The 23,857-nt window shown below is 45.0% G+C and overlaps 1 protein-coding gene and 1 pseudogene across 1 annotated transcript; both read right to left on the minus strand.

Moving 5' to 3' along the window:
* Positions 1-6,642: 6,642 nt before the first annotated feature.
* On the minus strand, positions 6,643-9,679 carry LOC130493017 (cholinesterase-like). The gene is made up of 2 exons (XM_056866795.1): positions 8,184-9,679; positions 6,643-6,823 (listed from the first exon to the last, which is right to left on the minus strand). The coding sequence occupies exons 1-2, from the start codon at positions 9,677-9,679 to the stop codon at positions 6,643-6,645; spliced, it is 1,677 nt and encodes a 558-aa protein (XP_056722773.1).
* A 9,515-nt stretch (positions 9,680-19,194) lies between these two features.
* On the minus strand, positions 19,195-23,584 carry LOC130492963 (acetylcholinesterase-like; annotated as a pseudogene).
* Positions 23,585-23,857: the final 273 nt, after the last annotated feature.

Below are 23,857 nucleotides of genomic sequence, written 5' to 3' on the forward strand. Positions count from 1 at the left end.
ATTAGTTTTTCTTTTGCAGACCAACATGGCTACCCTCTGAAACTATCAGGTATTATTATTACTATTATTAACTTCATTTATTGTACACCTTTCTCACTGAGTCTCAAAGTGCAAAATACAATAAAAACACTTCAAACTGCAAAGATCTCTATCAAAAACAATTCAGTGGAGCTGGGCCTGAAGAACTGGAAAAACGCACACCCTAGAGAGAGGGTTACAAAGGAAGAAGACATCGGATTGCAGTATAAGGGGTGGTGGTGATATTTACAACACACACTGGAACATACTACAATAGTATCCTTTGTAGAAGAAGAATTGGTTTTTATATTTCTCTACTGACTTTCTCTACCTCTTAAGGAGAATCAAACTGGCTTACAATCTCCTTCCCTTCCTTTCCCCACAACAGACACCTTGTGAGGTAGGTGGGTAGGATGGCCAGGTCCCTCTTCGCCACAGGTGTGTAGTTTTTGGGGTGGAGCCTGAGGAAGACGGGGTTTGGGGAGGGGAGGGACTTCAATGCCATAGAGTCCAATGGCCAAAGCAGCCATTTTCTCCAGGTGAACTGATCTCTATCGGCTGGAGATCAGTTGTAATAGCAGGAGATCGCCAGCTACTACCTGGAGGCTGAGGAATCAAAGTTATGCACTTGTTGAAAGCTCAATAAAGCACATATAAGCAATATGCTAACAATTGTATTCAGAGGAAAAAGAACCTCACTGCAAGAGTATCCAAAGGATATAAATACTGAGCAAGCTAAGTTAATACACAATGGCAGAATAGACGTCTCTCTCCAATTTTGGTGATATTGGCACGTGGTACTTCTTGAAGCTTGAGGAAAGCTCTGAAATGGGGATTTTACCGGAAGCCCATTGCATCTGATATTTATTCCGTGCTCTTTTGGACTTTACCATTCTGGATAGTCTATTATTGTAAACTTGACTTATTCTTGTACACACTTTTTTGTATTCTCATTGTGTATTAACTTACCTTGCTCAGTATTTATATCCTTTGGATACTCTTGCAGTGAGGTTCTTTTTCCTCTGAATACAATTGTTTGCATATTGCTTATATGTGCTTTATTGAGCTTTCAACAAGTGCATAACTTTGATTCCTCATTCTCCTATTTTGTACTTGGAGCCCGATTTTGAATACTACCTGGAGGCTGGCAACCCTATAAGTGGGGCTGAGAGAGTTTCAAGAGAACTGTGACTAGCCCAAGGTCCCCCACTGGCTTCTTGTGGAGGAGTGGGGAATCAAATCCAGTTCTCCAGAGTCCCCCACTCTTAACCACTACACCACGCTGGCTACACCAACACACAAATTATATTTCTTAAGCGCTTCACACAAGAGATTGAATAGCTTGTGTGTTTTTTTTGGGGGGGGGAGACAACCTTGTGGAGCCCCACAAGACAAGTACCACACTGATGACAACTGGTCTCCACAGCAACCCTTTGAGTCCTGCCCATAAGGAACGATTAAAACCAATCCAAGGCACATCCCCCAATCTCTGCTTCTACCCCCAAATGCATGGGTGAGATGATATGGTCCGCAGTATCAGATTGCTGATAAATCCAGTAGGAGCAACAAAGAGGCAAAACTGGAGATCATCTAAGGCCACTCCCTTCATCTTCTGTACCGCCCATCTGCCCTACATCTAGGGTTGCCAACCTCCAGGTGTTGGCTGCAGATCTCCTGCTATTATCACTGATCTCCAGTTCCCCTGGAGAAAATGGCTGCTTTGGCAATTGGACTCTATGGCATTGTCCCCTCCCCAAACCCTGCCCACCGCAGGCTCCACCCCCAAAATCTCCAGGTATTTCTCAACCTGGAGTTGGCAACCCTACCTACACCCCATAGGGAAAGAGTAGGCTTAAAATATGACAGGTAGTGGGTTGCATGAAATGCAACCAGCGCAGATGTACTCTTACTAACAGAGGCAGGAAAGAGATCTGTTGTTGTTTTTTTCCAAAAGAGGAATGATGATTGTATTGCTGAGGCATTCATTGCCTGTGGTCGTGCACTCATCCCTCTATTCTTTTTTCACACAAAATGAAGATGTTGGTAGTGTTCAAACACTTGCACCATGTGTTTTCTCAGCGATAACAGTCCGTAGGGGGAAGAAAAATGAATGTGTTAACTCAGTGAAATTTTACCTGTAAGGAATTCTTTCAAAAACGCTTTTTTGGTTTTTCCAACCATATGCAGTACGCGACGGAATCCAAGAGACAATATTGTCTGGCCACGAGGTGGCACCATGATACAAAACATGTAGTGAACATACTGTCCAGTGATATAACAAAATTTATTCTGGCATAATCTTTCCTGAGTCAGAGCTAGTTTCACCAAATGTACGTTCATTAGGCCCCTGCATTTATATTAGCACCAGAAAGGGGAGGGGTGGGCTGTTACAAAGAGATCCCATCGAAAGAGTTACCAATTCACCCACACCCGATGATAAGGTAGGATTAATATTGAATTTGAAACAAGATAAGCAGATCCAAGTAGAGATTACAGAGGTCTCCATGAAATAACTAACATCTGTTAGAGGTTGGGAATGGGATACTAACAGCTACAGTGAGTGAGAAATCCAAAGCCCTTTTTAAGACCTGGATTTTTAATTCAGCGCTTTCATGTTGCAGATGCCCCTGAAACGTACAAGGCACTGGTGTCTTTTCAGAGCCCAAACCTCTTCAACAGCAGTAAGGAGTGGTAATGCTCTTTTTCTAACCATGCTATCTGGCCAGTTATCACCCAGTTTCTATTTTGTCCTTCCTGGGCAAGGTGATAGAGCCACAGCGGAACAACTCCAAGTCTTCCTAAATAATTTATCTGCCCTAGACCCCTTTCAGTCAGGTCTCAGGCCAGGCTGTAGGATGGAGAAGGTGCTGATGGCCTTAGATGATCTCCAGCTTTGCCTCTTTGTTGCTCCTTCTGGATTTATCAGCAATCTGATACTGCGGACCATGCCATCTCGCCCATGCATTTGCAGGTAGAAGCAGGGATTGGGGGATGTGCCTTACATGATCTCCTGCTATTACAACTGATCTCCAGCCTATAGAGATCAGTTCCCCTTGAGAAAATGGCTGCTTTGGCAATTGGACTCTATGGCATTGAAGTCCCTCCCCTCCCTAAGCCCCATCCTTCTCAGGCTCCACCCCAAAAATCTCCAGGTATTTCCCAGCCTGGAGCTGGCAACCCTAATGGTCACCCCGACGACTACTCTGGGCCTTTGTTTTGATTATGCATGCATTTTCCGACTGTCAGATGTCCCCTTGCTCTCCCCGTGTGTTTCTGCTTGTTTTGCTTGCGTTTTCTGGATTCGTGTTTAGCCAGCATCCAGAAAACCCAGGGGAAATGTGCGAAAACGTGCGGGGAGAGCAAGGCAACTTCTGATGGTCAGAAGATGCAAGCATAATCAAAGCAAGCCCCAAACGTGTCAGCGGGGTGACCACGAGGAAACAGCCATGCATAAATGGCCTTTATGTCATTATACCCTGCTGAGAATCTATGATTCTATGAGGTTCCTCCCCACCCCAAACCTGGCCCTTCCCAGGCTCCACTCCCAAATCTTCCAGATCTGGTGCTGGCAACCGTGTGAGTCTGAACTGCTTGGCCAAGCAGCACAAGAGGCTATGCAGAGACTTGTCTGTAGTAATACAATATTTATGTATGTTCTGGCTTTAACTTTGTATCAGCAAACAGGCAGCAATTTTTAATGAGTTAATGAGCTTTATTGAAAAAAGACACAACTCTCTTTATAAGGCGAGATAATGAAAACTAGAAACAAGAAAAAGTTAACCCTAAAATCACGGAAAGACTGCATGCAAGGAAAATCAACTCTATTTCACTTTTTATGGGTAAATTGCCATCCACTATCCTCACAGATTATTATAATTTTATCATTTGATGCTTCTACAGATAAGGGACTGGTTCTCAATATGATCCTACAATATTATACATGGATGTGCTGAGATTATATCTGATTATGCTCATTAACTGTTCAAGCAAGATTAAAAGGGCTATAGTTAGCACTTCATTGTAATTAAAAGACAATAATTCTTCCTCCCCTCCCCCAACTTCATTAATTGGCTGTCAAAGATAAAAGGTCTGGTACTTTTCCTGACTGGCTGGTGGTCTCTCCACAAAGGGAGTGAAAAGTAGACAAGAACATGCATGTAACGTATATATCACGACATCCCTGACCAGATGGCCCAGGCTAGCCAAATGTAGCAATGTGGAGAGGGGGCCTCTCATGTCAGACCAATGAGAGAGGTGAATGATTTTGGGCAGCAGAGCACTAGAGAGAGATGAGAGGTGATTTGTCCCTGCAATGCAAGCAGCTACACAAAGTGAGTAAAGCTTTTTCAAAACAGTTGAATTGTTGACTGCCATGCTCGTGGGATAGCTGGAGATGTTAAGGGTCCTTGGAGAAGCAACAGTGGTTTTTAGGCTAAACTAAGCTATCAGGTCCTTTCTTGGAAATCACAACTCCACATTGAAAAATTTCCTGGCTCTCTTTCCAGTTGCCAGAACTCTCGCAAATATCTCCATCAGTGTCTGAGGAATACAATGCATGTGGTTTTAACTCTTCTCATATGCAAGTCACAACTTAGGCTGGTTTTAACTGGGTTTTAATTGGCTTCCATCTGTGTAACCATGAGAAATGGAGAGAATCAATAAGAAACAATGATGAGTGTGAGGCTGTACTTAGGATAACCAACCTCATGGTGGGGTCTGGGGATTTCCTGGAATTACCATGTTTGGCCCCAGCTTGTTGAACCACTGAAATTTAGAGGTCATGAGTGGTTAAATCGAGGGACTTCCTAAACCAGGAAGTCCTCGCTCTCATTTCCCATGCAAGCCAAGCTCAATCAATACACATTCCAGGGTGCACAGTCTTCACATCAAATCAAATGCAAGATGTGCATAAAACAAAGGGCCACTAAAGAAGAAGGAGGGCTCAGGAGATTAATTTAGTCACATGAATGTAGACTTGATTGTGCCTGAGAAGAAGGTGAGGGGAAGCTGGTGATTGATTTTATGTTTTTAAATCGGTCAATGGAAATTACTGTAATCCACTCTGAATAGAAATGAAAGAAGGAAGGTGTAAACTGAAATTTCCTCTGTTGTCCATTGCCTCTTTAGATTTCTTCCTCTCGATTCATACAATCCTTTTTCTTCATCCATGTTTACTTAATTCACTGTTTTTGCTTCCTATTGTCTTCTGGGCTGGACAGAACAGAATCTGTTGGCGGCTGGTCTGTAGCAAGAAAGAAGAAAAAGAGCTTCCCACTAAGTCAGACCAGATAAGCCAGAAACAAACATATTATCATGTGACTACCCAAACGGAAATTGTTGCTCAATTGATCAACGTTAGCTAAGATGAGGCCCTCCGTTTTCACATCTATTTAAAATATGTATATGTCTGGCTTTTCTGACTATCTCAGGTCCCAAAACGGGTAACAACAATTTGATAGACATTAAAATGACATTGGTTCTTGTAGGTTATCCGGGCTGTGTGACCAATCTTCTTGGTATTTTCTTTCCTGACGTTTCGCCAACAGCTGTGGCAGGCATCTTAAGAGGAGTAACACTGAAGGACAGTGTCTCTCTTCAGTGTTACTCCTCTGAAGATGCCTGCCACAGCTGCTGGCGAAACATCAGGAAAGAAAATACCAAGACCATGGTCACACAGCCTGGATAACCTACAAGAACCAATGAACTCTGACCGTGAAAGCCTTCGGCAATATTAAAATGACAGATATAAAAACCAATGTAAAAGCAACGTATCCCCTGCCCTCAACAGGGTATTCTCCCTTTGCCCAGGTTCAGGCTGCCCCCAAAGCGCTCCCATATCTTTGAAAGCTATCTATATTCCCAAAATGACTTGAGCCATTGGGAATTTATTCAAGATCATTTGCAAGGCACAGGGAACCGAGACTAGTCCTACTCCTTCCATTGACAAGCGTCAGGAGCTGCCCAGTTTTGGTGTAGGAGTTATAATGGAGAGGCACAGTTGCTATCCTAAGCAGTTCCAGAAAGGCCTTTGTTCTGTTGGCTCTAGACCAAGGCCATTCCTTTATACTCTTTTTGCTCATCTCGAAGTTCCTGTTTCTTCAGTGTTTTTTAAAAGTTCCACATGTGCTTTACTCCCTCTAGTGGTCGATTTGATACAGCAGTCGAGTAAATCTAGCTCATTTCCCTGCTGATTAAAGCAGAAGCTTTTTAGTCTTGATAAAGGGTAAGATATCCAGTGGGCCACTAGAGGGAACAAAACACGTGTGGAACTTTTAAAAAACGCCGACAAAATAGGAACTTGGAGATGAAGAACAAGAGAATGCGGGAAAGCCCCTCGATTCCAATCCAAACACAGTTTTTGGGTGAATGTCTACCTAAGGGAATGGCTTTGGGTTCCACCTAGGGTTGCCAGGTCCCTCTTCACCACTGGTGGGAGGTTTTTGGAGTGGAGCCTGGGGAGGGCAGAGTTTGGGGAGGGGAGGGACTTCAATGCCATAGAGTCCAATTGCCAAAGTGGCCATTTTCTCCAGGTAAATGATCTCTATTGGCTGGAGATCCGTTGTAAAAGCAAGAGATTACCAGTTGGTACCTGGAGGTTGGAAACCCTAGTTCCACCTCCCCCTTTCAGGGCCTCAACTCACGTGGGCTTGATGCCTCTGATAAGAGCGCCTTCCAGAAACCACAGTGCCGAGCGGGTGAGGGCTTCATGACTTGAGGCGGCTCTGTGCTGATGTGAAAGAAGTTCTGCTTTGCAGGGTTGTAGAGCGGCCATTTTGTCTTACCAACATCTGAATGGGTGGGATTGCTATATAGGAGGCAAAAATATCATGATCCAAGAAGTCAGAGAAAGAACTAGTTCTGTGGAAGGTACACAATATATGTGTTCTGATTATTTATTCACTTACTTCATTGACATTTCACCTGACTCACTGAGACTCAAGATGGAATACACAGTTTAAAAAATTGCTTTACTAGGTTGATAACTGCACACATTGTATATGGGAGACATATATAAACCAGTATTACAACTAGAGTCAATCTTACCAGATGTTTGAGTAATTGGTAATACATTATACAACCTATATACATGCCTGGTTTGATTTAAACTGTTTGTATATGTATATATTTTTGTAAATGTGTGCAGGTTTTACATGGGTTTCAACTGACCACTGATGAAGGCCAAATAGGCCGAAACGCATCTGGCATGTGGTTATAGATATCAACCTTAGGATATGCCATTGGGCTATTTTAATGTTTTTAAATAATTTTAATCTTGACATAGCGCTTCTAATAAATTATATTTTCATTATTTATATATTTATATATATTTCATTCTACCCAACCTTGGGTACCCAGCTTCTATATATTCACTTACTTTATATACATTTCACCTGTCTCATTGAGACTCAAGATGGATCACACAGTTTAAAAAATGCAATCAGATCAGTAAAGAAACCTTCCTTGGTAAGGTCCCCGCAACATATTCCACTCACATTTGTAATCAGAGTACTGATTTAACGTTAATTAGATCTGGACAAGCTTTCATCCCCGTCAACATGTATCCAAGAATCTGGGCCTGGTTAATGGCACCACAAACTCATATGTCTGCCACTTAAGATTCTTTGTAGAGGCGGTGATTCGAGTGACCCTGACTTCTGAAATTAGGCAGGCAATGACCGCAGCAAAGGCCTTTTCTGTGGGGAAGCCCCGTTTGTGGAATGTCCTTCCCAGAGATATGTGCTAGGTACCAGCCAATTTTATTTTCTTCAAACCTTTAATGACTGACTTGCTTTTGGCTGCATTTGCAATCTGATATATTTTTTAAAAAAAGACTTTCTGCTTCATTGTTATTTCCTTGTTATTATTAAGTAACTACTTTTAGGCTTTCACAAGCTACCTTGGAAGTTTAACATCAAATGGAAGGAACAGAAATGTTATGGTCCACAAGAACGACATAAAAGTAGGGTTGCCAGCTCCTGGGAAATAGGAGATTTTGGGAGTGGAGCCTGGGGAAGGCAGGGTGAGGGGAGGGGAGGGACCTCAGCAGGGTACAATGCCATAGAGTCTGCCATCCAAAAAAGTCATTTTCTCCAGGTTCTACCTTCTGTATTTTCTCGGCCGGGGATGGTAAACATTAACGCGTAAACATCTACAAGTTCTCTTACCCGCTTCTGGCAAACTCCGCCCAGTACCGCATAACTCGGGGGATTAGTGCTAACTCCGCCTCTGTATGAGTTTCATTGGTTCCCGGTATTAACGTCAGAGTTCCAAAAACATATGGGACCTCCGATCCATGGATGGACCCCATCCATTCAGGCCAGACGGAGCCAATGCTGCGATGGGTGAAAGTGTAAGCATACACAGGGCTTCCGGTCCTTGCAGTCTCTGTGGCAACTTCATTTGCTGGACATACAAAGAAGTAATCACCCACGGCCTGGGACAAGGCGGAACGATACCGTGATGGGCCCTCTGCTTCTGCTTTGCTGTATCTCCAAGCAATGGCTTGGATGAAGTCATCGGTTGCATTGCGTACACTCATCTTCAGCCCCTCCAAGAGCTTCTCCCGGGTCAAAAGGCATTCCTTGGATGTACATAAGGAAAGAGCAGTGTCGAAGATAAAGATGGACGCTTCGTCAGAGGTAGTACCAATCATAATAGGTTTAGACTGAAATCGCCTGGACTCCACCAGTTTCTGTGGGTCATCAGGAAGAAAATCTCCATCTGTTGTTGGTATGAAGGGAAAGTTAAGAACAATCTTGGGATCCACAACTGAGAACATATATGTCTGAAATTCTTCCATTTCCTTTTCCTGCAAGCACTTCACTATGGCACTGCTCTCATCTTCCGCACAGCCCATCAGCTGGGCCAGGGCCACAGCTCTCCTCTTTGCTTCCTCAGGGCTCACCCAAGCCCAAGGTGTAACGGCCGTCCCACTCTGCAGCACAGCGCGGTCAAAGAGAGGCTGACTCCCCGGTGAGAGGAGGTGATAGTTGACAGATGCTCCTCCAGCACTCTCGCCAAAAATGGTTATCCGAGTAGGATCTCCTCCAAAGGCAACTGCATTCTTCCTCACCCATCTCAGGGCCAACTGCTGGTCCAACAGGCCCATGTTTCCTGGGGCGGCTGGTGGTAATGAAAGGAAGCCTAGAGCTCCCAGGCGGTAATTCATGGAGACCACAATGACATTCTCGGTGGCAGCCAAGAATGCCCCATCGTATATAATCAGGGAAGTTGTGCCAACATAAAATGCCCCACCATAGATCCAGACAAGGACAGCAGCTGGTTTGGAAGGCCGGGGGTTGGGAACCCAGACATTGAGGAAAAGACAGTCCTCTGAACGGGGCGTGTTGGCATTGAATATTTCGTCATCAGGATTGCCCGAACGAAGTATTTGTGGGCATGAATTGCCAAAGTTGGTGGCTTGCAGGATGTGCCACCATCGCTTATGGGGAACAGGCTTCTGGAATCGCAGTTTCCCCACAGGGGGTTCTGCATAGGGTATGCCCAGATAGGCTGTGACTGCTTTTGAGCCAGCTGGGAGATGCTTTCCCTGGATAGGACCACTGCTGGTGAGTACTACAGTATCATGGTGAGCAGGAGACTTGGATTCCTGAAGGGAAAGGACCAGGAAGCTCAAGAACCAAAGGAGGAGACTAGTCATTGCAGCACCTGAAAGAAGAAGCTATATATATAAGTCAAGTATGGCAATCATCCTCTAAAGTCCCGCCTCTCCTCCAGAGCTCTGGAGGAGAGATTCCAGTGAAACCTAATCAGCTGAGCCCACCTGCCTGGGGAATCAAATCTCCCTTCTTGGTTTATTGACTTTGCTTGAGACTCAGCTATAAAGCAGTTTCTCTCATTGGGAGAAAGTTTGTAACCTGTGAGGGTAAATCTGAAAGAGCCAGATTTACATTACACATTGAAGACATCCACACAAAATATTTACCCCATTAAATACTTCATTTCCTCTTAAAGAAACCTTTGTGGCTCATCTCCACCTGTGTCTTGTCTACCCAGTCAAATACCTTTGAAAAAGCTATTTCTGCTTACCTCATAAATAACGACAGTCTTGGTCTAGCTGGTCCCCAAATAAGATACTTTGAGGGAGCACATAGCTTACATGCTATTAACCCTTTAATCAAAACTTGTGTCTCCCTTTTTAATTTGTGGGTTGGTGGGGTTTAAAGAATGCAAAGGCAAGGCCAGAGTGAGGGAATTGGACTTTCTTCAGTCCAGCAGCATCAGAGTCTTCCCCGCCCAATAGTTGCTACTTCAAGACATTTCCCCTTGCTAACCCTGCTCTTGCTTCTGAGGGCCAGATAGCTCATGAGTTTGAGGAATAGGAAGATCAATATAAAGCAGGCTTGCCAGCCTCGAGGTGGTGGCTCGAGATCTACTACTATTACAACTGATCTCCAGGCGACAGAGATCAGTCCTCCTAGAGAAAATGGCCGCTTTGGAAAGCGGAATCTATGGCATTATACCTAGAGTTGGCAACCTCCAGGTGGTAGCTGGAGATCTCCTGGTATCACAACTGATCTCCAGGCAACAGAGATTGGTTCACCAGAAGAAAATGGCTGCTTTGGAAGGTGAACTCTATGGCATTATACCCCATTGAAGTGCCTCCCCTCCCCTTCCCAAACCCCACCCTTTTCAGACTGCACCCCCAAAATCTCAAGGTTTTACCCAACCTGGACCTGGCAACCCTAAATATAACAACTGTACTCAACTTAGGGATACCAGCCTCCAGATGGGGCCTTGAGATCTCCTGGAGTTACTGCTCATCTCCAGACTCCACAGACCAGTTCCCCTGGAGAAAACGGATGCTTTGGAGGGTGGACTCTATGGCATTGTACCCCACTGAGGTCCCTGCTCTCCCCAGGCTTCACCCCCAAATTTCCAGGAATTTTCCAACCTAGTGCCGGCAACTCTATGGGCACCCCTCCCCTGCCAGGGGCCGAGGAGGCACCTGGCAACCCTACTTCATAATCATCCTGATTTTTTATTCATCTCAGAGATTTCTGTGCCTCCTCTTCAGAGTCCTGCTCAAGGTGTTGGGTTGCCAGGTCCCTCCTCGCCACCAGCGGGAGGGTTTTGGGGGCAGAGTCTGAGGAGGGCGGGGTTTGTGGGGGGACTTCAATGCCATAGAGTCCAATTGCCAAAGCACCCATTTTCTCCAGGGGAACTGATCTCTATCAGCTGGAGATCAGCTGTAATAGCAGGAGATCTCCAGCTAGTACCTGGAGGTCAGCAACCCTATCAAGGTGGCTTACAAGTAACATAATAAATTATAAATATGAAAGCATCTGGAACCCATGGACCTCTAGACCCCCTTTACCTAGATAAATCCCATTTGAGACTCTTTGCCATTCTCCTGATTTGGCCTAGTTGGAAATTCCACTAACGATTAATAGCCTGTTAATGTAGCTGTAGATCCATAACTATGTCTGATTTCTTGCACAGAATATTAAAGCAGAGGTTCTAGATCACACCAGAGGTCCATTTACTCCAGTACTCTGTTTCATACAATGTCTAACCAGATGAAAATCCACAATCAGGCCAAGCTGAACACAGGAAAGATGTAGGAAACTCAGGAGGTGCATGGAAGGACCAAAATTCTGTGCAGAAGCAGAAGGCTCTATCTGACAGCAACCAGGCTAGGACAAACCACCCTAGTGTTGTGAGGACAAAGCCCCATAAGAGAGAGTTTTCGCTTCAGCCAGTACCACATTTAAATCAGGGCTTTGGTCTGGTCTATAATTTCCATCAGATGGAGAGGTAGACTCCAGCAGGGCTTAGGACAGGGTATACCACTTCAGAATCTGAGTGGTTGATTCCGTTTTTATTTATTTATTATTTATAGTCCGTCTTTCTCCTGGAGACTCGAAGATTACCCAGTGTAACTCAATGCAAAGACTGATCCCATCCCTGTGTAGAAGTGGTACAGGTCATTTCACCACACTTTATTGCATGTGTAGACCAGGCCCTAGCCCACTGGTGGTGGTAAACTAGGATGCTACAGGAATCAATGCCATTGAGGAAAAGAGTCAGCAACCTTGCAGAGAGAATAGGCCTACTTGCTTGGAGAGGAGACTGCTGAGATTTAGTCCCCCTGACAAGAATCCCAACCCTCTCCTCTTTCCTGTCATCTGATGCAAGCGGTTCTTTAAGACAGCCAACTCACCCTTTCTGTTGCCTCCTTTTCCAGCAATGGTCTTTTTCAGCTATATGCAGTATCGGTTCACTTATCTAGTACATGTGGAGGGAGCAAGAAAACGGCATTATTTATATCAAAAGGTATGACTCAGCAGGCTTCACCATACACAGTGGGAGGAGCCTGCGTTATATCTAAAGCTGGAGAGCGAGAGATTCAAAACAGATAAAAGTTATCTAACAGATAAAAGTTATCTAACAGATAAAAGTTATCTAACAGATAAAAGTTATCTGCAGAGTCTAAGTTATAAGTTCTATTGTTATTACTCTCCTGGACAAACCTAAGTAGGAAAAAACTCAGTTCCCAACCTCCAGGGCTGACCTGGAGGAAAAAATCCTCTGTTGCCACCCTCCAGGAATGACCTAGAGAAAAAAGTGTTTGCCAATCTCAACGGCTTCTCTAGACTGAAAATCAGTGGTTGCCAACTTCCAGGGCTTGTATTTTAACAAAAAACAACCTGTTGTAATTTTTACCAGGTTTTCATATCAAAGTTGCACATTTAATGATGATATTTCTACGCTATGTATTCTTACTACAACTGTAATGCTAAACATAAACCAACTCAATGTATCATGGAGGTTGGCAACCACTGATTTTCAGTCTAGAGAAGCCCTTGAGATTGGCAAACAATTTTTTCTCTAGGTCATTCCTGGAGGGTGGCAACAGAGGATTTATTTCCTCCAGGCCAGCCCTGGAGGTTGGGAACTGAGTTTTTTCCTCCTTAGGTTTGTTTAGGAGGGTAATAACAATAGAACTTATAACTTAGACTCTGCAACATGATTTACATTATAATAGGTTGTTTTTGCTATAACACTATCATTCTAACAACCTAGGTTCTTCTTTTTGAGGCGGTAACCTCCAAGTACTAGCTGGAGATCTCCTGCTATTACAACTGATCTCCAGCCGATAGAGATCAGTTCACCTTGAGAAAATGGCTGCTTTGGCAATTGGACTCTATGACATTGAAGTCCCTCCCCTCCCCCTGCCCTCCTCAGTCTCCGCCCCAATAACCTCCCACTGTTGGTGAAGAGGGACCTGGCAACCCTATCTCTGGATAAGATAAGAGACCTTTGGCACTCTTTTACACAATCAACAGAAGAATTTGCTGAGGGGCCAAATCTAGCTTGATGTCGGAACACCTGCTTTGGATGCAGAAGGGTACAGGTTCAGTTCCTGCCATTTCCACTTGAAGGCAGTCAGTAGGGTTGCCAGGTGCCTGCTGGTGGCGGGCAAACCCCTGGCAATTTACCCCTCTGCCCGCTGACCACCTGAGGCAGGCAAACGTGCATGCGCATGTACATACCGTTTACAATCAGAAGTGCCACCTTACGAGGGGGGGCCTTATATCACTGAAACGCTTAGTTTGGGTGGTAAAGGGCCGCTTTACCTCTCAAAAACTAAGAGGTATAAGGCTCCTTTGTGAGGCAGCACTTCCGGTTCTAAACCAAGAGGCAAAGCTGGAGATCATCTAAGGCCACCAGTCCTGTCTCCATCCTACAGCCTGGCCTGAGACCTGACTGAAAGGGGTCCAGGGCAGATAAATGATCTAGGAAGGCCTGGAGTTGTTCCGCTGTGGCTCTATCATCTTGCCCAGGAAAGGTAAATTAGAAACTGGGTGATAACTGACCACAAAGCATGGTTAGAAAAAGAGCATTACCACTCCTTACTGCTGTTGAAGGGGTTTGGGCTCTGAAGATTCACTGTTGCCTTGTACGTTTCATGGCCTTTCGGCCTCACTGTTAATCCCCCCACCGTATCCAAGAACATACGCAAGTATGTATGTGTATGAATGGCAGCTAAAAACTATATGTTAGTATTTATTCATATTGTTTGCACTTCACAGCACAGTGCATCTGATTAAAAGGGCTTTAGTCCATGAAATGTTATGCCACAACAAATCTCTTATATCCAAGTCCGATGTTCAAACCATCACGCCACGCATAATTCGAGAACACTTTATTACTGGGAGTGCCAGGGCCATCTGCAACATGAAAGAGCCGAATTAAAGTTCGGGAATATTCCATCCACATTTTAAAAAGGACTTTGGATTTCTCACTCACTCTAGCTGTTAGTATCCCAACCGCTAACAGATGTTAATTATTTCAGAAAGACCTTTGTAATTTCCAGTTAGATCTGCTTATCTTGTTTCAGATTCAATGATAATCCTACCTTATCAACAGTTCGGCGTGGGTGAATTGGTTACTCTTTGGATGGGATCACTTTGTAACACCCTACCCCTCCCCTTTCTGGTGCTAATATAAATGCAGGGGCCTAATTAACGTGCATCTGGTGAAATGAGCTTTGATTTAGGAAAGTTTATGCCAGAATAAATTTTGTTGTACCACTGGACGTCTCTTTACCACATGCTTTATATCATGGTGCCACCTAGTGGCCAGACAATATTGTCTCTTGGATTCCGTCATAGTTGGAAAAACCAAAGAAGCGTTTTTGAAAGAGTTCCTTACATGTAAAATTTCATTTGGTTAAAACATTCATTTTCCTCTCCCCCTACAGACTGCTATTGCTGAGGAAACACATGCTATAGGCAAAGTGACATCCACTACCTTAACACATTATTATAATTTTATCATTTGATGATTCTACAGATAAGGGACTGGTTCTCAATATGATTCCATGAAATTGTACAGGGATGTGCTGAGACTATATCTGATTATGCTCATTAACTGTTCAAGCAAGATTAAAAAGGATATCGTTCACACTTTATTGTAATTAAAAGACAATAATCCTTCTTTTCTTCAATTACATTATTTGTCTGTCAAAGATAAAAGGTCTGTTACTTTTCCTGATTGGCTGGTAGACTATCTCAATGGGTGTGAAAAGTAGACAAGAACATGCATGTAACGTGTATATCATGACACCCCTGACCCAGATTGCCCAGGCTAGCCTGATCTCCTCAGATTTCGGAAGGTAAGCAGGGCCAGCCCTGGTTAGTCCTTGGAAGTCCAGGGATTGCTACACAGAGGCATGCGGCACCAAACCAGCTCTGAACATCTCTGGCTTTCAAAACCCCATGGGGTTGCCATGAATTGGCAGCGACTTGATGACAATTTTCATCAGTTATGCAGCTCTTAAAGGCAAATCCTATGTATCTATGCATTTTTAAAGTTTACTTTTCTCTAATAAGAAACTTGAGGTGGGTTGCAATGCTATTTAAAACCATAACGAAACAGGTATGAAAATCCTCCTAACAAAATCACTTTTGTGTTATATAACAAAGACTCATTTTTCAACCCAGATCCAAAAAATTAGAACACCAGAGAGCCCAAGTGCTCATAAATGCCCATCAGAATCGCTCGGTTTTGCACAGCCTCCAAAAATACATGTATGTGCAGAGGTGTCTTCCTGGCCTCCTCAAGAAGGCTTTTCCACCACACTGTGGTAAAAGCTCTGGAATTATCTGATATTGCTCAAACCTGTCTACAAGAGGGATCCTGTAATAAACAGGGCTACAAGCTCCAGGTTGAGAAATACCTGAAGATATTTGAGGTGGCGCTTGAGGAGGGTGAGGTTTGTGGAGGGGAGGGACTTCAGTGTCATAGAGTCCAATTGCCAAAGTGGCTATTTTCTCCAGGGAATTGATCTCTATCACCTAGAGATCAGTTGTAAGAGTGGGAGATCTCCAGCCACCACCTGGAGGTTGACAACCATAATGATAAACCTTGATTCACACTTGGCAGGAGTTAAGAGGGAGAAAAGGCGGGAGTGTTTTGAGGGAGCAAAGTAGCGTTGAATGTCTGTGGAGCACAGGGGGCCAAGGGTATGAATTGCGACATGAGAGCTTGGAGGGAAAGTCAGGTCAGAGTTTGTGTGGGATCCAGGAATGAAACCAGATGTAGTGATCTGGAGAGGGGCCCTCCTACAGTCAGACCAATGAGAGAGGTGAATGATTTTGGGCAGCAGAGCACTGGAGAGAGATGAGAGGCAATTAGTCCCTGCAATGCAAAAAACCTACAGCGAGTAAAGCTTTTTCAAAACAGCAGTATCAATGGCTGCAATGATCCTGAGTTAGCTGGAGATGTTAATGGTCCTTGGAGAAACCACAGTGGTTTTTAGGCTAAGCTAAGCCTTCAGGTCCTTTCTTGGAAATCACAACTCCACATTGAAAATTTTCCATGGCTCTCTTTCCAACTTCCAGAACTCTTGCAAATATCTCCACCAGTGTCTGAGAAACACAAAGCATGCGGTTTTTAACTCTTTATGTATTCAAGGAACAACTTAGGCTGGTTTTAATTGGGTCTTAATTGGCTCCCAGAAACCACCTATGCAACCATGCGAAATGGAGAGAATCAATAAGAAACAATGATGAGTGTGAGGCTGTGCTTAGGGTCACAAACCTCACGGTGGGGTCTGGGGATCTCCTGGAATGACAGCTGATCTCTAGACTACAGAGGTGTTCCCCTGCAGAATACGGCAGCTTTGGAGGGTGGCCTCTATGGCATCCTGTCCCTGATGAGCTACCTCCCCTCTCCAAATTTCACTCTACCCCAGGCCCCAACCCTAAATGTCCAGGAATTTCCCAAGTCAGAGATAGCAACCGTAGCTGTGCTCCTTTGCCCACACACATGATTTAAAATAATAGATTTGTTTCTGGCCCACAAACTGGGATTTCAACCCAGGGTTAAACCATGGCTGGCCCCAGCTTGTTGAAATTTAGAGGTCACAACACAGAGTGGTTAAATCGAGGGACTTCCTAAACCAGGAAGTCCTCACTCTCAGTTCCCATGCAAGCCAAGCTCACTCAATACTCATTCCAGGGTGCACAGTCTTCACTAGGGCTGTCGATTCGGTTCGGCCCGAACCGAAAAACAGCCGAATTTCCCCTGATTCGGCGGTTTTTAGTTTAGGATGAACCGAACTCAAAAATGGCAGGAAAACAGGGGAGCCGAATTCAGCGAGTTCGGGAGTTCACGAATAAATTCGGCAAATTCGGGGCGCAGCAGCATAACCATCAGTAAGCAGCATTCTCCCCTGGCCAATCGGTGGCCAAGCTGGGTCTTCTTCTGGCCAATCAGTCAGGATTGAGTACTGGAGGAATCAGCTGCTGTGTGGCCCGGCAGGGGAGAGAAAGAGAGAGAAATCCTCGTGGGGGTGGGTGGGTGTGCACATTCGCTCCTTTCTGTGGCTGCAGGGGGTGCATTTTTGGGGGTAGAGACCCCAAACTTTCAGTGGAGCTTCAGACGAGCCTTCTTAAGAGATCCCCCAAGTTTTGTAAACATTGGGTCAGGGGGTCCCGAGATATGGGCTCCATCCCTTTTCCCTCCCCCCTTTTCCATTTCCATGGCTGCAGGGGGCGCTTTTTTGGGGTGCAGCCCCCAAACTTTCAGCATAGCTTCAGACAAGCCTTCTTAAGAGACCCCCCAAGTTTTGTAAAGATGGGTTCAGTGGGGGCAGAAATATCGGCTCCCCCATTTTCTCTTTCCGTGGCTGCCGGGGGTGCATTTTGGGGGGTGCAGCCCCCAAACATTCAGCATAGCTTCAGACGAGCCTTCTTAAGAGACCCCCCAAGTTTTGTAAACATTGGGTCAGGGGGTCCCGAGATATGGGCTTTCCCCTTTTCCCTATTGGGATGAATGGATCACCCGATCCTGTATGCATCTCCAGAGCGGCAAATCCAAGGCAAAACCTCCCGTGCTTAAATAGAATCGTATTGGATTACCCAGTCCTCCCAGCCCTTCCTGATGGAACAGAAGACAGCCACAGTAAGACCCCTTTGGGGGCTTTAATCTATAATTTTTCTCTTGTGTGTGTGTGTGTGGGGGGGAAGCAGAGTCTGTGTGTGTGTGGGGAGGGAGCAGTTCTGTGGGTGGGTGGGGAAGCCAAAGGGGACTTTCGCCCGTTCTGCCTGGGGTGTGTGTGCCCCCTCGAGTCTCTCCCTCCCTGGTTTGAGGAGGGGCTTCAGTTGTGTGTCCTCAGGTTTTCCCTCATTCATAAGATCGGTTAGGTCTATTTTGATGCTTGCTCAAAACTGGTTTTTAAATGGTGACTTAAAGAATGCATTTGCCTGGTCCCGACTCGAGTCCGATGCAAAAGGGGAAATTCCACCCCTCCTGCTCATTATGCATAGCTAGCTGCCTCTGTCCCTTTCCATGGTTTGCAAACTCCCAGGTGTCAGGTGTTGCTTTGCATGGTGGCAAACATGTTGCTTTGCATGGTTGTGTTGCTTTGCAGTTGTGTTGCTTTGCAGTTGTGTTGCTTTGCAAACTTCTTTGCACCTGCCCCGCCCTTGCTCCCCGCAGCTCAGCTGTTTGTCGGGGCTGGGAGCTTGGTGCGTGGGCAGCAAGCTCTGCTCAGAGATGCACATTAAGGGTGGGGGGACCCCTTTTGGGGCTCATATCTCAGCTCCCCCTGACCCAATCTTTACAAAGCTTGGTGGGTCTTGCAAGAAGGGTCCTTTGAAGCTCCGCTGAAAGTTTGGGACCTCTACCCCCAAAAATGCTCCCCCCCCGGAGCAGCGGAAAGGCGCGGTTGTGTTTTTAATGGCTTTATTCGGCCGAATTTTTTTCCCGAACTTTGAATTTGCGCCAAATTGCACGGACCCGAAGCGGGGGAGTTCGGACTTCGGCATATCCCGAATCCAGACGGGCCGAATTTGGCCAAATCTGAACTATACCGAATTTTTTTTCAAAAGCCCTAGTCTTCACATCAAATCAAATGCAAGATGTGCATAAAACAAAATGCCATTAAAGAAGAAGGAGGGCTCAGGAGATCAAGTTTATTTAGTCAAATGAATGTAGACTTGATTGTGCCTGAGAAGAAGGTGAGAGGAAGCTGGTGATTGATTTTATCTTTTCAAATCAGTCAACAGAAATTACTGTAATCCACTCTGAATATAAATGAAAGAAGGAAGGTGTAAACTGAAATTTCCTCCGTTGTCCAATGCCTCTTTACACTTCTTTCTCCCACTTCATACAATCCTCTTTCTCCATCCCCATCTACTTAATTCACAGTTCTTGCTTCCTATTGCCTTCTGGGCTGGATGGAACAGAATCTTTTGGAGGCTGGTCTGTGGTAAGAAAGAAGGCCAAGAAAATGAGCTTCCTACTGAGTTAGAACAGATAAACCAGAAACAAACATATTATCATGTGACCACCCAAACTGAAATTGTTGCTTTCTAGACAGCTGACTGATCAACGTTAGCTAAGACGAGGCACCACGTTTTCACATTTATTTAAAATATTTATATGTCTGGCCTTTCTCAGGACTATCTCAGGTCCCAAAACAGGTAACAATAGTATAACGACTATTTGATAAACATTAAAACAACAGATATAAAAACCAAAGTACCTTATCCCCCTCCCAACAGGGTATTCTCTTTTTGCCCAGGGTCAGGCTGCCCCCAAAGCATTCTGAAATAGCTCACTATGCAGCCTGGCTAAGAAGGCCGGAGCCGAGAGGCTGTTCCAGAGATATGGGGCAGCCACTGAAAAGGCCTGAGCCCAGACTGTTATCGAACATGCTTTATGAGGGAATAAAACACCGCAAGGATTGTTAAATTCTCAATCCTAGCTTGTAAAAGAAACTTGTTATTATCCCATATCTTTGAAAACTATCTATATTCCCAAGATGACTAGAGCCACTGGGGATTTTTTCAAGTTAATATGCAAGGCAGAGGGAACAGAGACTAGTCCTAATCCTTCCCCTCTGGCGCTGCCTAATTTTGGTGTAGGAGTTATAACAGAGAGAGGCACAGTTGCTATCGTAAGCAGGTCTAGAATGGCCTTAGCATTGTTCTGTTGTCTCTAGACCACTGGTTCCCAACCAGGGGTCCATGGACCAGGGGTCCGCGAGAACTTAATTAAGGTCCGCGAAACAAAGTTATAAACCTATAATAAATTAATATTTTCAATTAAAAGTTCTCTATTATAAAATATATATATTGAAATATAATTCTAAGTTTAATGTTTAACTAACAGTTATGATTAAAGTTTATTTTCAAATTCCCAGAATTTTTATTTTGAACCTTGGGGTCCCTGCACTGAACAAAAAAGTCCTAGTGGTCCCTGGTCAAAAAAAGGTTGGGAACCACTGCTCTAGACCAAGGCCTTTTCTGTATACTCTTTCTGCTAGTCTCAAAGTTCTTGTTTGTTCAGTGTTTTTTAAAAGTTCTGCATGTGTTTTACTCCCTCTAGTGGTCGATTTGATATAGCAGTAGATTAAATCTAGTTTATTTCCCTGCTGATTTAAACAGCAGCTTTTCAGTCTTGATATCGAATGGACCACTAGAGGGAGCACAACATGTGCAGAACTTTTAAAAACAGTGACGAAACAGGAACTTGGAGACAAAGAAAAAGAGAATGCAGGAAAGCCCCTAGCTTTTGATCCAAACAGAGTTTGGGGTAAATGTCTACCTCAGGGAATGGCTTTGGGTTCCATCTCCCCCTTTCAGGGCCTCAACTCACGTGGGCTTGATGCCTCTGATAAGAGGGCCTTCCAGAAACCACAGTGCCGAGCGGGTGAGGGCTTCATGACTTGAGGCGGCTCTGTGCTGATGCGAAAGAAGTTCTGCTCTGCAGGGTTGTAGAGTGGCCATTTTGTCTCACCAGCATCTGAAGGGGTGGGATTGCTGTAGAGGAGGCAAAAATATCATGATCCAAGAAGTCAGAGAAGGAACTAGTTCTATGTAAGGGACACAATATATGTTGTCTGATTATTTATTCACTTACTTCATTGACATTTCACCTGTCTCATTGATTCTCAAGATAGATTACATAGTCTAAAAAATGCAATCAGATCAGTAAAATACATACCTTGGTAAGGCCCCCTAACATCTTCCACTCACATTTGTAATCAGAGTACTGATTTAACATTAATTAGATCTGGAAAGCTTTCATCCCCACCAACATGTATCCAAGAATCTGGGCCTTGTTAATGGCACCACAAACTCATATGGCTGCCACTTAAGATTCTTTGTAGAGGCGGTGATTCGGGTGACCCTGACTTCTGAAATTAGGCAGGCATTGACCACAGTAAAGGCCTTTTCTGTGGGGCATCCCCATTTGTGGTATGTCCTTCCCAGAGATACGTGCTAGGTATCAGCCAATTATATTTTCTTCAAACCTTTAATGACCAACTTGCTTTTTGCTGCATCTGCAATGTGATAGTTTAAAAAACCTTTCTGCTTCATTGTTATTTCATTGTTATTATTAAATAACTGCTTTTAGGCTTTCACAAGCTACCTTGGAAGTTTAACATCGAATGGAAGGAACAGAAATGTTATGGTCCACACGACATAAAAGTAGGGTTATCGGCTCTGGGTTGGGAAATACCTGGAGATTTTGGGAGTGGAGCCTGGGGAGGGGAGGGACCTCAGCAGGGTACAGTGCCATAGAATCCGCCATCCAAAACTGGAGGTTGGCAACCTGATGTAAAAGTGAGCGTAGTGTAATGCTGGATCCAGACTAGGATCTGGGAAATCCTGATTCAAATCCCCATTCTGGCATGAAACTCGCTAGGGTGAAACTTTGGACTAGTCGCTCTCTCTCTCTGTCAGCCTAACCTAACTCACAGGGCTGTTGTGAGATTAAAATGGACACTGGGAGAACCATATGCGCTATGTTGAGTCCCTTGGAGGAAGGGCAGGATAAAAATGTACTAAGTAATACTAAGAAATGTCTCAAATTGACAAATGAATTGAACCAGTGTATATAGGTGAGGTTATTTCTAGTTAACAAGTAGGCATTTCCTTTCATAGGCGTCAGAAATGGGCATGTGTTTAAAATGGATGCTAGTTCCTAACATGGTCTGTGACAAAGAAACCTTAGGGAAGCGCTACCTCCTGTATTTTCAGGGCCAGGGATGGTGAACATTTACGAGTAAATATCTACAAGTTATCTTACCTGCTTCTGGCAAACTCTGCCCAGTAACGCATCACTTGGAGGATTAGCGCTAACTCCGCCTCCGTATGAGTTTCATTGGTTCTTGTTATTAACGTCAGAGTCCCAAAAAGGTATGGGACCTCCGATCCATGGTTGGACCCCATCCATTCAGGCCAGACTGAACCAATACTGCGGTGGGTGAAAGTGTAAGCATACACAGGGCTTCCAGTCTTTGCAGTCTCTGTGGCAACTTCGTATGCTGGACATACAAACAAGTAATCTCCCCATGCCTGGGACAAGGCGGAACGATACCGTGCTGGGCCCTCTGGTTCCGCTTGGCTGTACTTCTGAGCGATGGCTTGGATGAAGTCATCGGTTGCATTGCGTACACACATCTTCAGCCCCTCCAAGAGCTTGTCTTGGGTCAAAAGGCATTCATTGGATGTACATAAGAAAGGAGCAGTGTAGGAGATAAAGAAGGACCCTTCGTCAGAGGTGGTCCCAATCATAATAGGTTTAGACTGAAATCGCCTGGACTCTACCAGTTTCTGTGGGTCATCAGGAAGAAAATCTCCATCTGTCGTTGGTACGAAGGGAAGGTTCAGAGCAATCGTGGGATCCACAACTGAGAACAGGTAGGTTTGGAATTCTTCCATTCCCTTTTCCTGCAAGCACTCCACTATGGCACTGCTCTCATTCTGTGCACAGCCCATCAGCTGGGCCAAGACCAGAGCTCTCCTCTTTGCCTCCTCAGGACTCACCCAAGCCCAGGGGGCAACGGCCGTCCCACTCTGCAGCACAGCACGGTCAAAGAGAGGCTGACTCCCTCTTGAGAGGAGGTGATAGTTGACAGCCGCTCCTCCAGCACTCTCGCCAAAAATGGTTATCCGAGTAGGGTCTCCTCCAAAGGCAGCTGCATTCTCCCTCACCCATCTCAGGGCCAACTGCTGGTCCAACAGGCCCATGTTTCCTGGGGCGGCTGGTGGTAATGAAAGGAAGCCTAGAGCTCCCAGGCGGTAATTCATGGAGACCACAATGATGTTCTCGGTGGTAGCTAAGAACGCCCCATCGTACAGAACCATGGAAGTTGTGCCAGTATAAAATCCTCCACCATAGATCCAGACAAGGACAGCAGCTGGTGTTGGAGGCCGGGGATTGGGTACCCAGACATTGAGGAAAAGACAGTCCTCTGAAAGGGATGTGCTGGCATTAAATATTTCAGCACCTGGAATGTCTGAAAGAAGTATTTGGTGCATGAATTGCCAAAGTTGGTGGCTTCCAGGATGTGGCTCCATGGCATATGGGGAACAGGCTTCTGGAATCGCAATTTCCCCACAGGGGGTTCTGCATAGGGGATACCCAGATAGGCTGTGACTGCTTTTGAGCCAGCTGGGAGATGCTTTCCCCGGATACGGCCACTGCTGATGAGTAGTACAGTATCATCGTCAGCAGAAGAATTGGATTCCTGAAGGGAAAGGACCTGGAAGCCAAAGAACCAAAGGAGGAGACTAGTCATTGCAGCACCTGAAAGGGAAGCATCCCAGAAGAAGCAACAGAAAACACAAGACAGGACATTTCCCCCTTGGTAACCCTACTCTTGACTCTGAGGGCCAGATATCTCATGGGTTTCAGGAACGGGATGGCCAATATGATAATAAGAACACTAGACTTTAGCCGCTATGAGCCCGGCCTTGGCCGAGAAAGAGAGCGGGGTAAAAACCTAATGAATAAACAAACAAATAAGTAAGTAGACTTCATGAGTATCCTAGGTGATAAGGATAGAATTTAC

The sequence above is a fragment of the Euleptes europaea genome, chromosome 1, assembly GCF_029931775.1.
Source record: "Euleptes europaea isolate rEulEur1 chromosome 1, rEulEur1.hap1, whole genome shotgun sequence".
NCBI lineage: Eukaryota > Metazoa > Chordata > Lepidosauria > Squamata > Sphaerodactylidae > Euleptes > Euleptes europaea.

What these genes read in the sequence shown, in the direction of transcription:
- LOC130493017 (XM_056866795.1), bottom strand. Translation starts at nt 9,679, where the DNA reads ATGACTAGTCTCCTCCTTTGGTTCTTGAGCTTCCTGGTCCTTTCCCTT. An exon ending in GCGGAGTTTGCCAGAAGCGG is followed by an intron (nt 6,824 to 8,183) that starts GTAAGAGAACTT and finishes CCTCCTATATAG; the next exon opens with CAATCCCACCCATTCAGATG.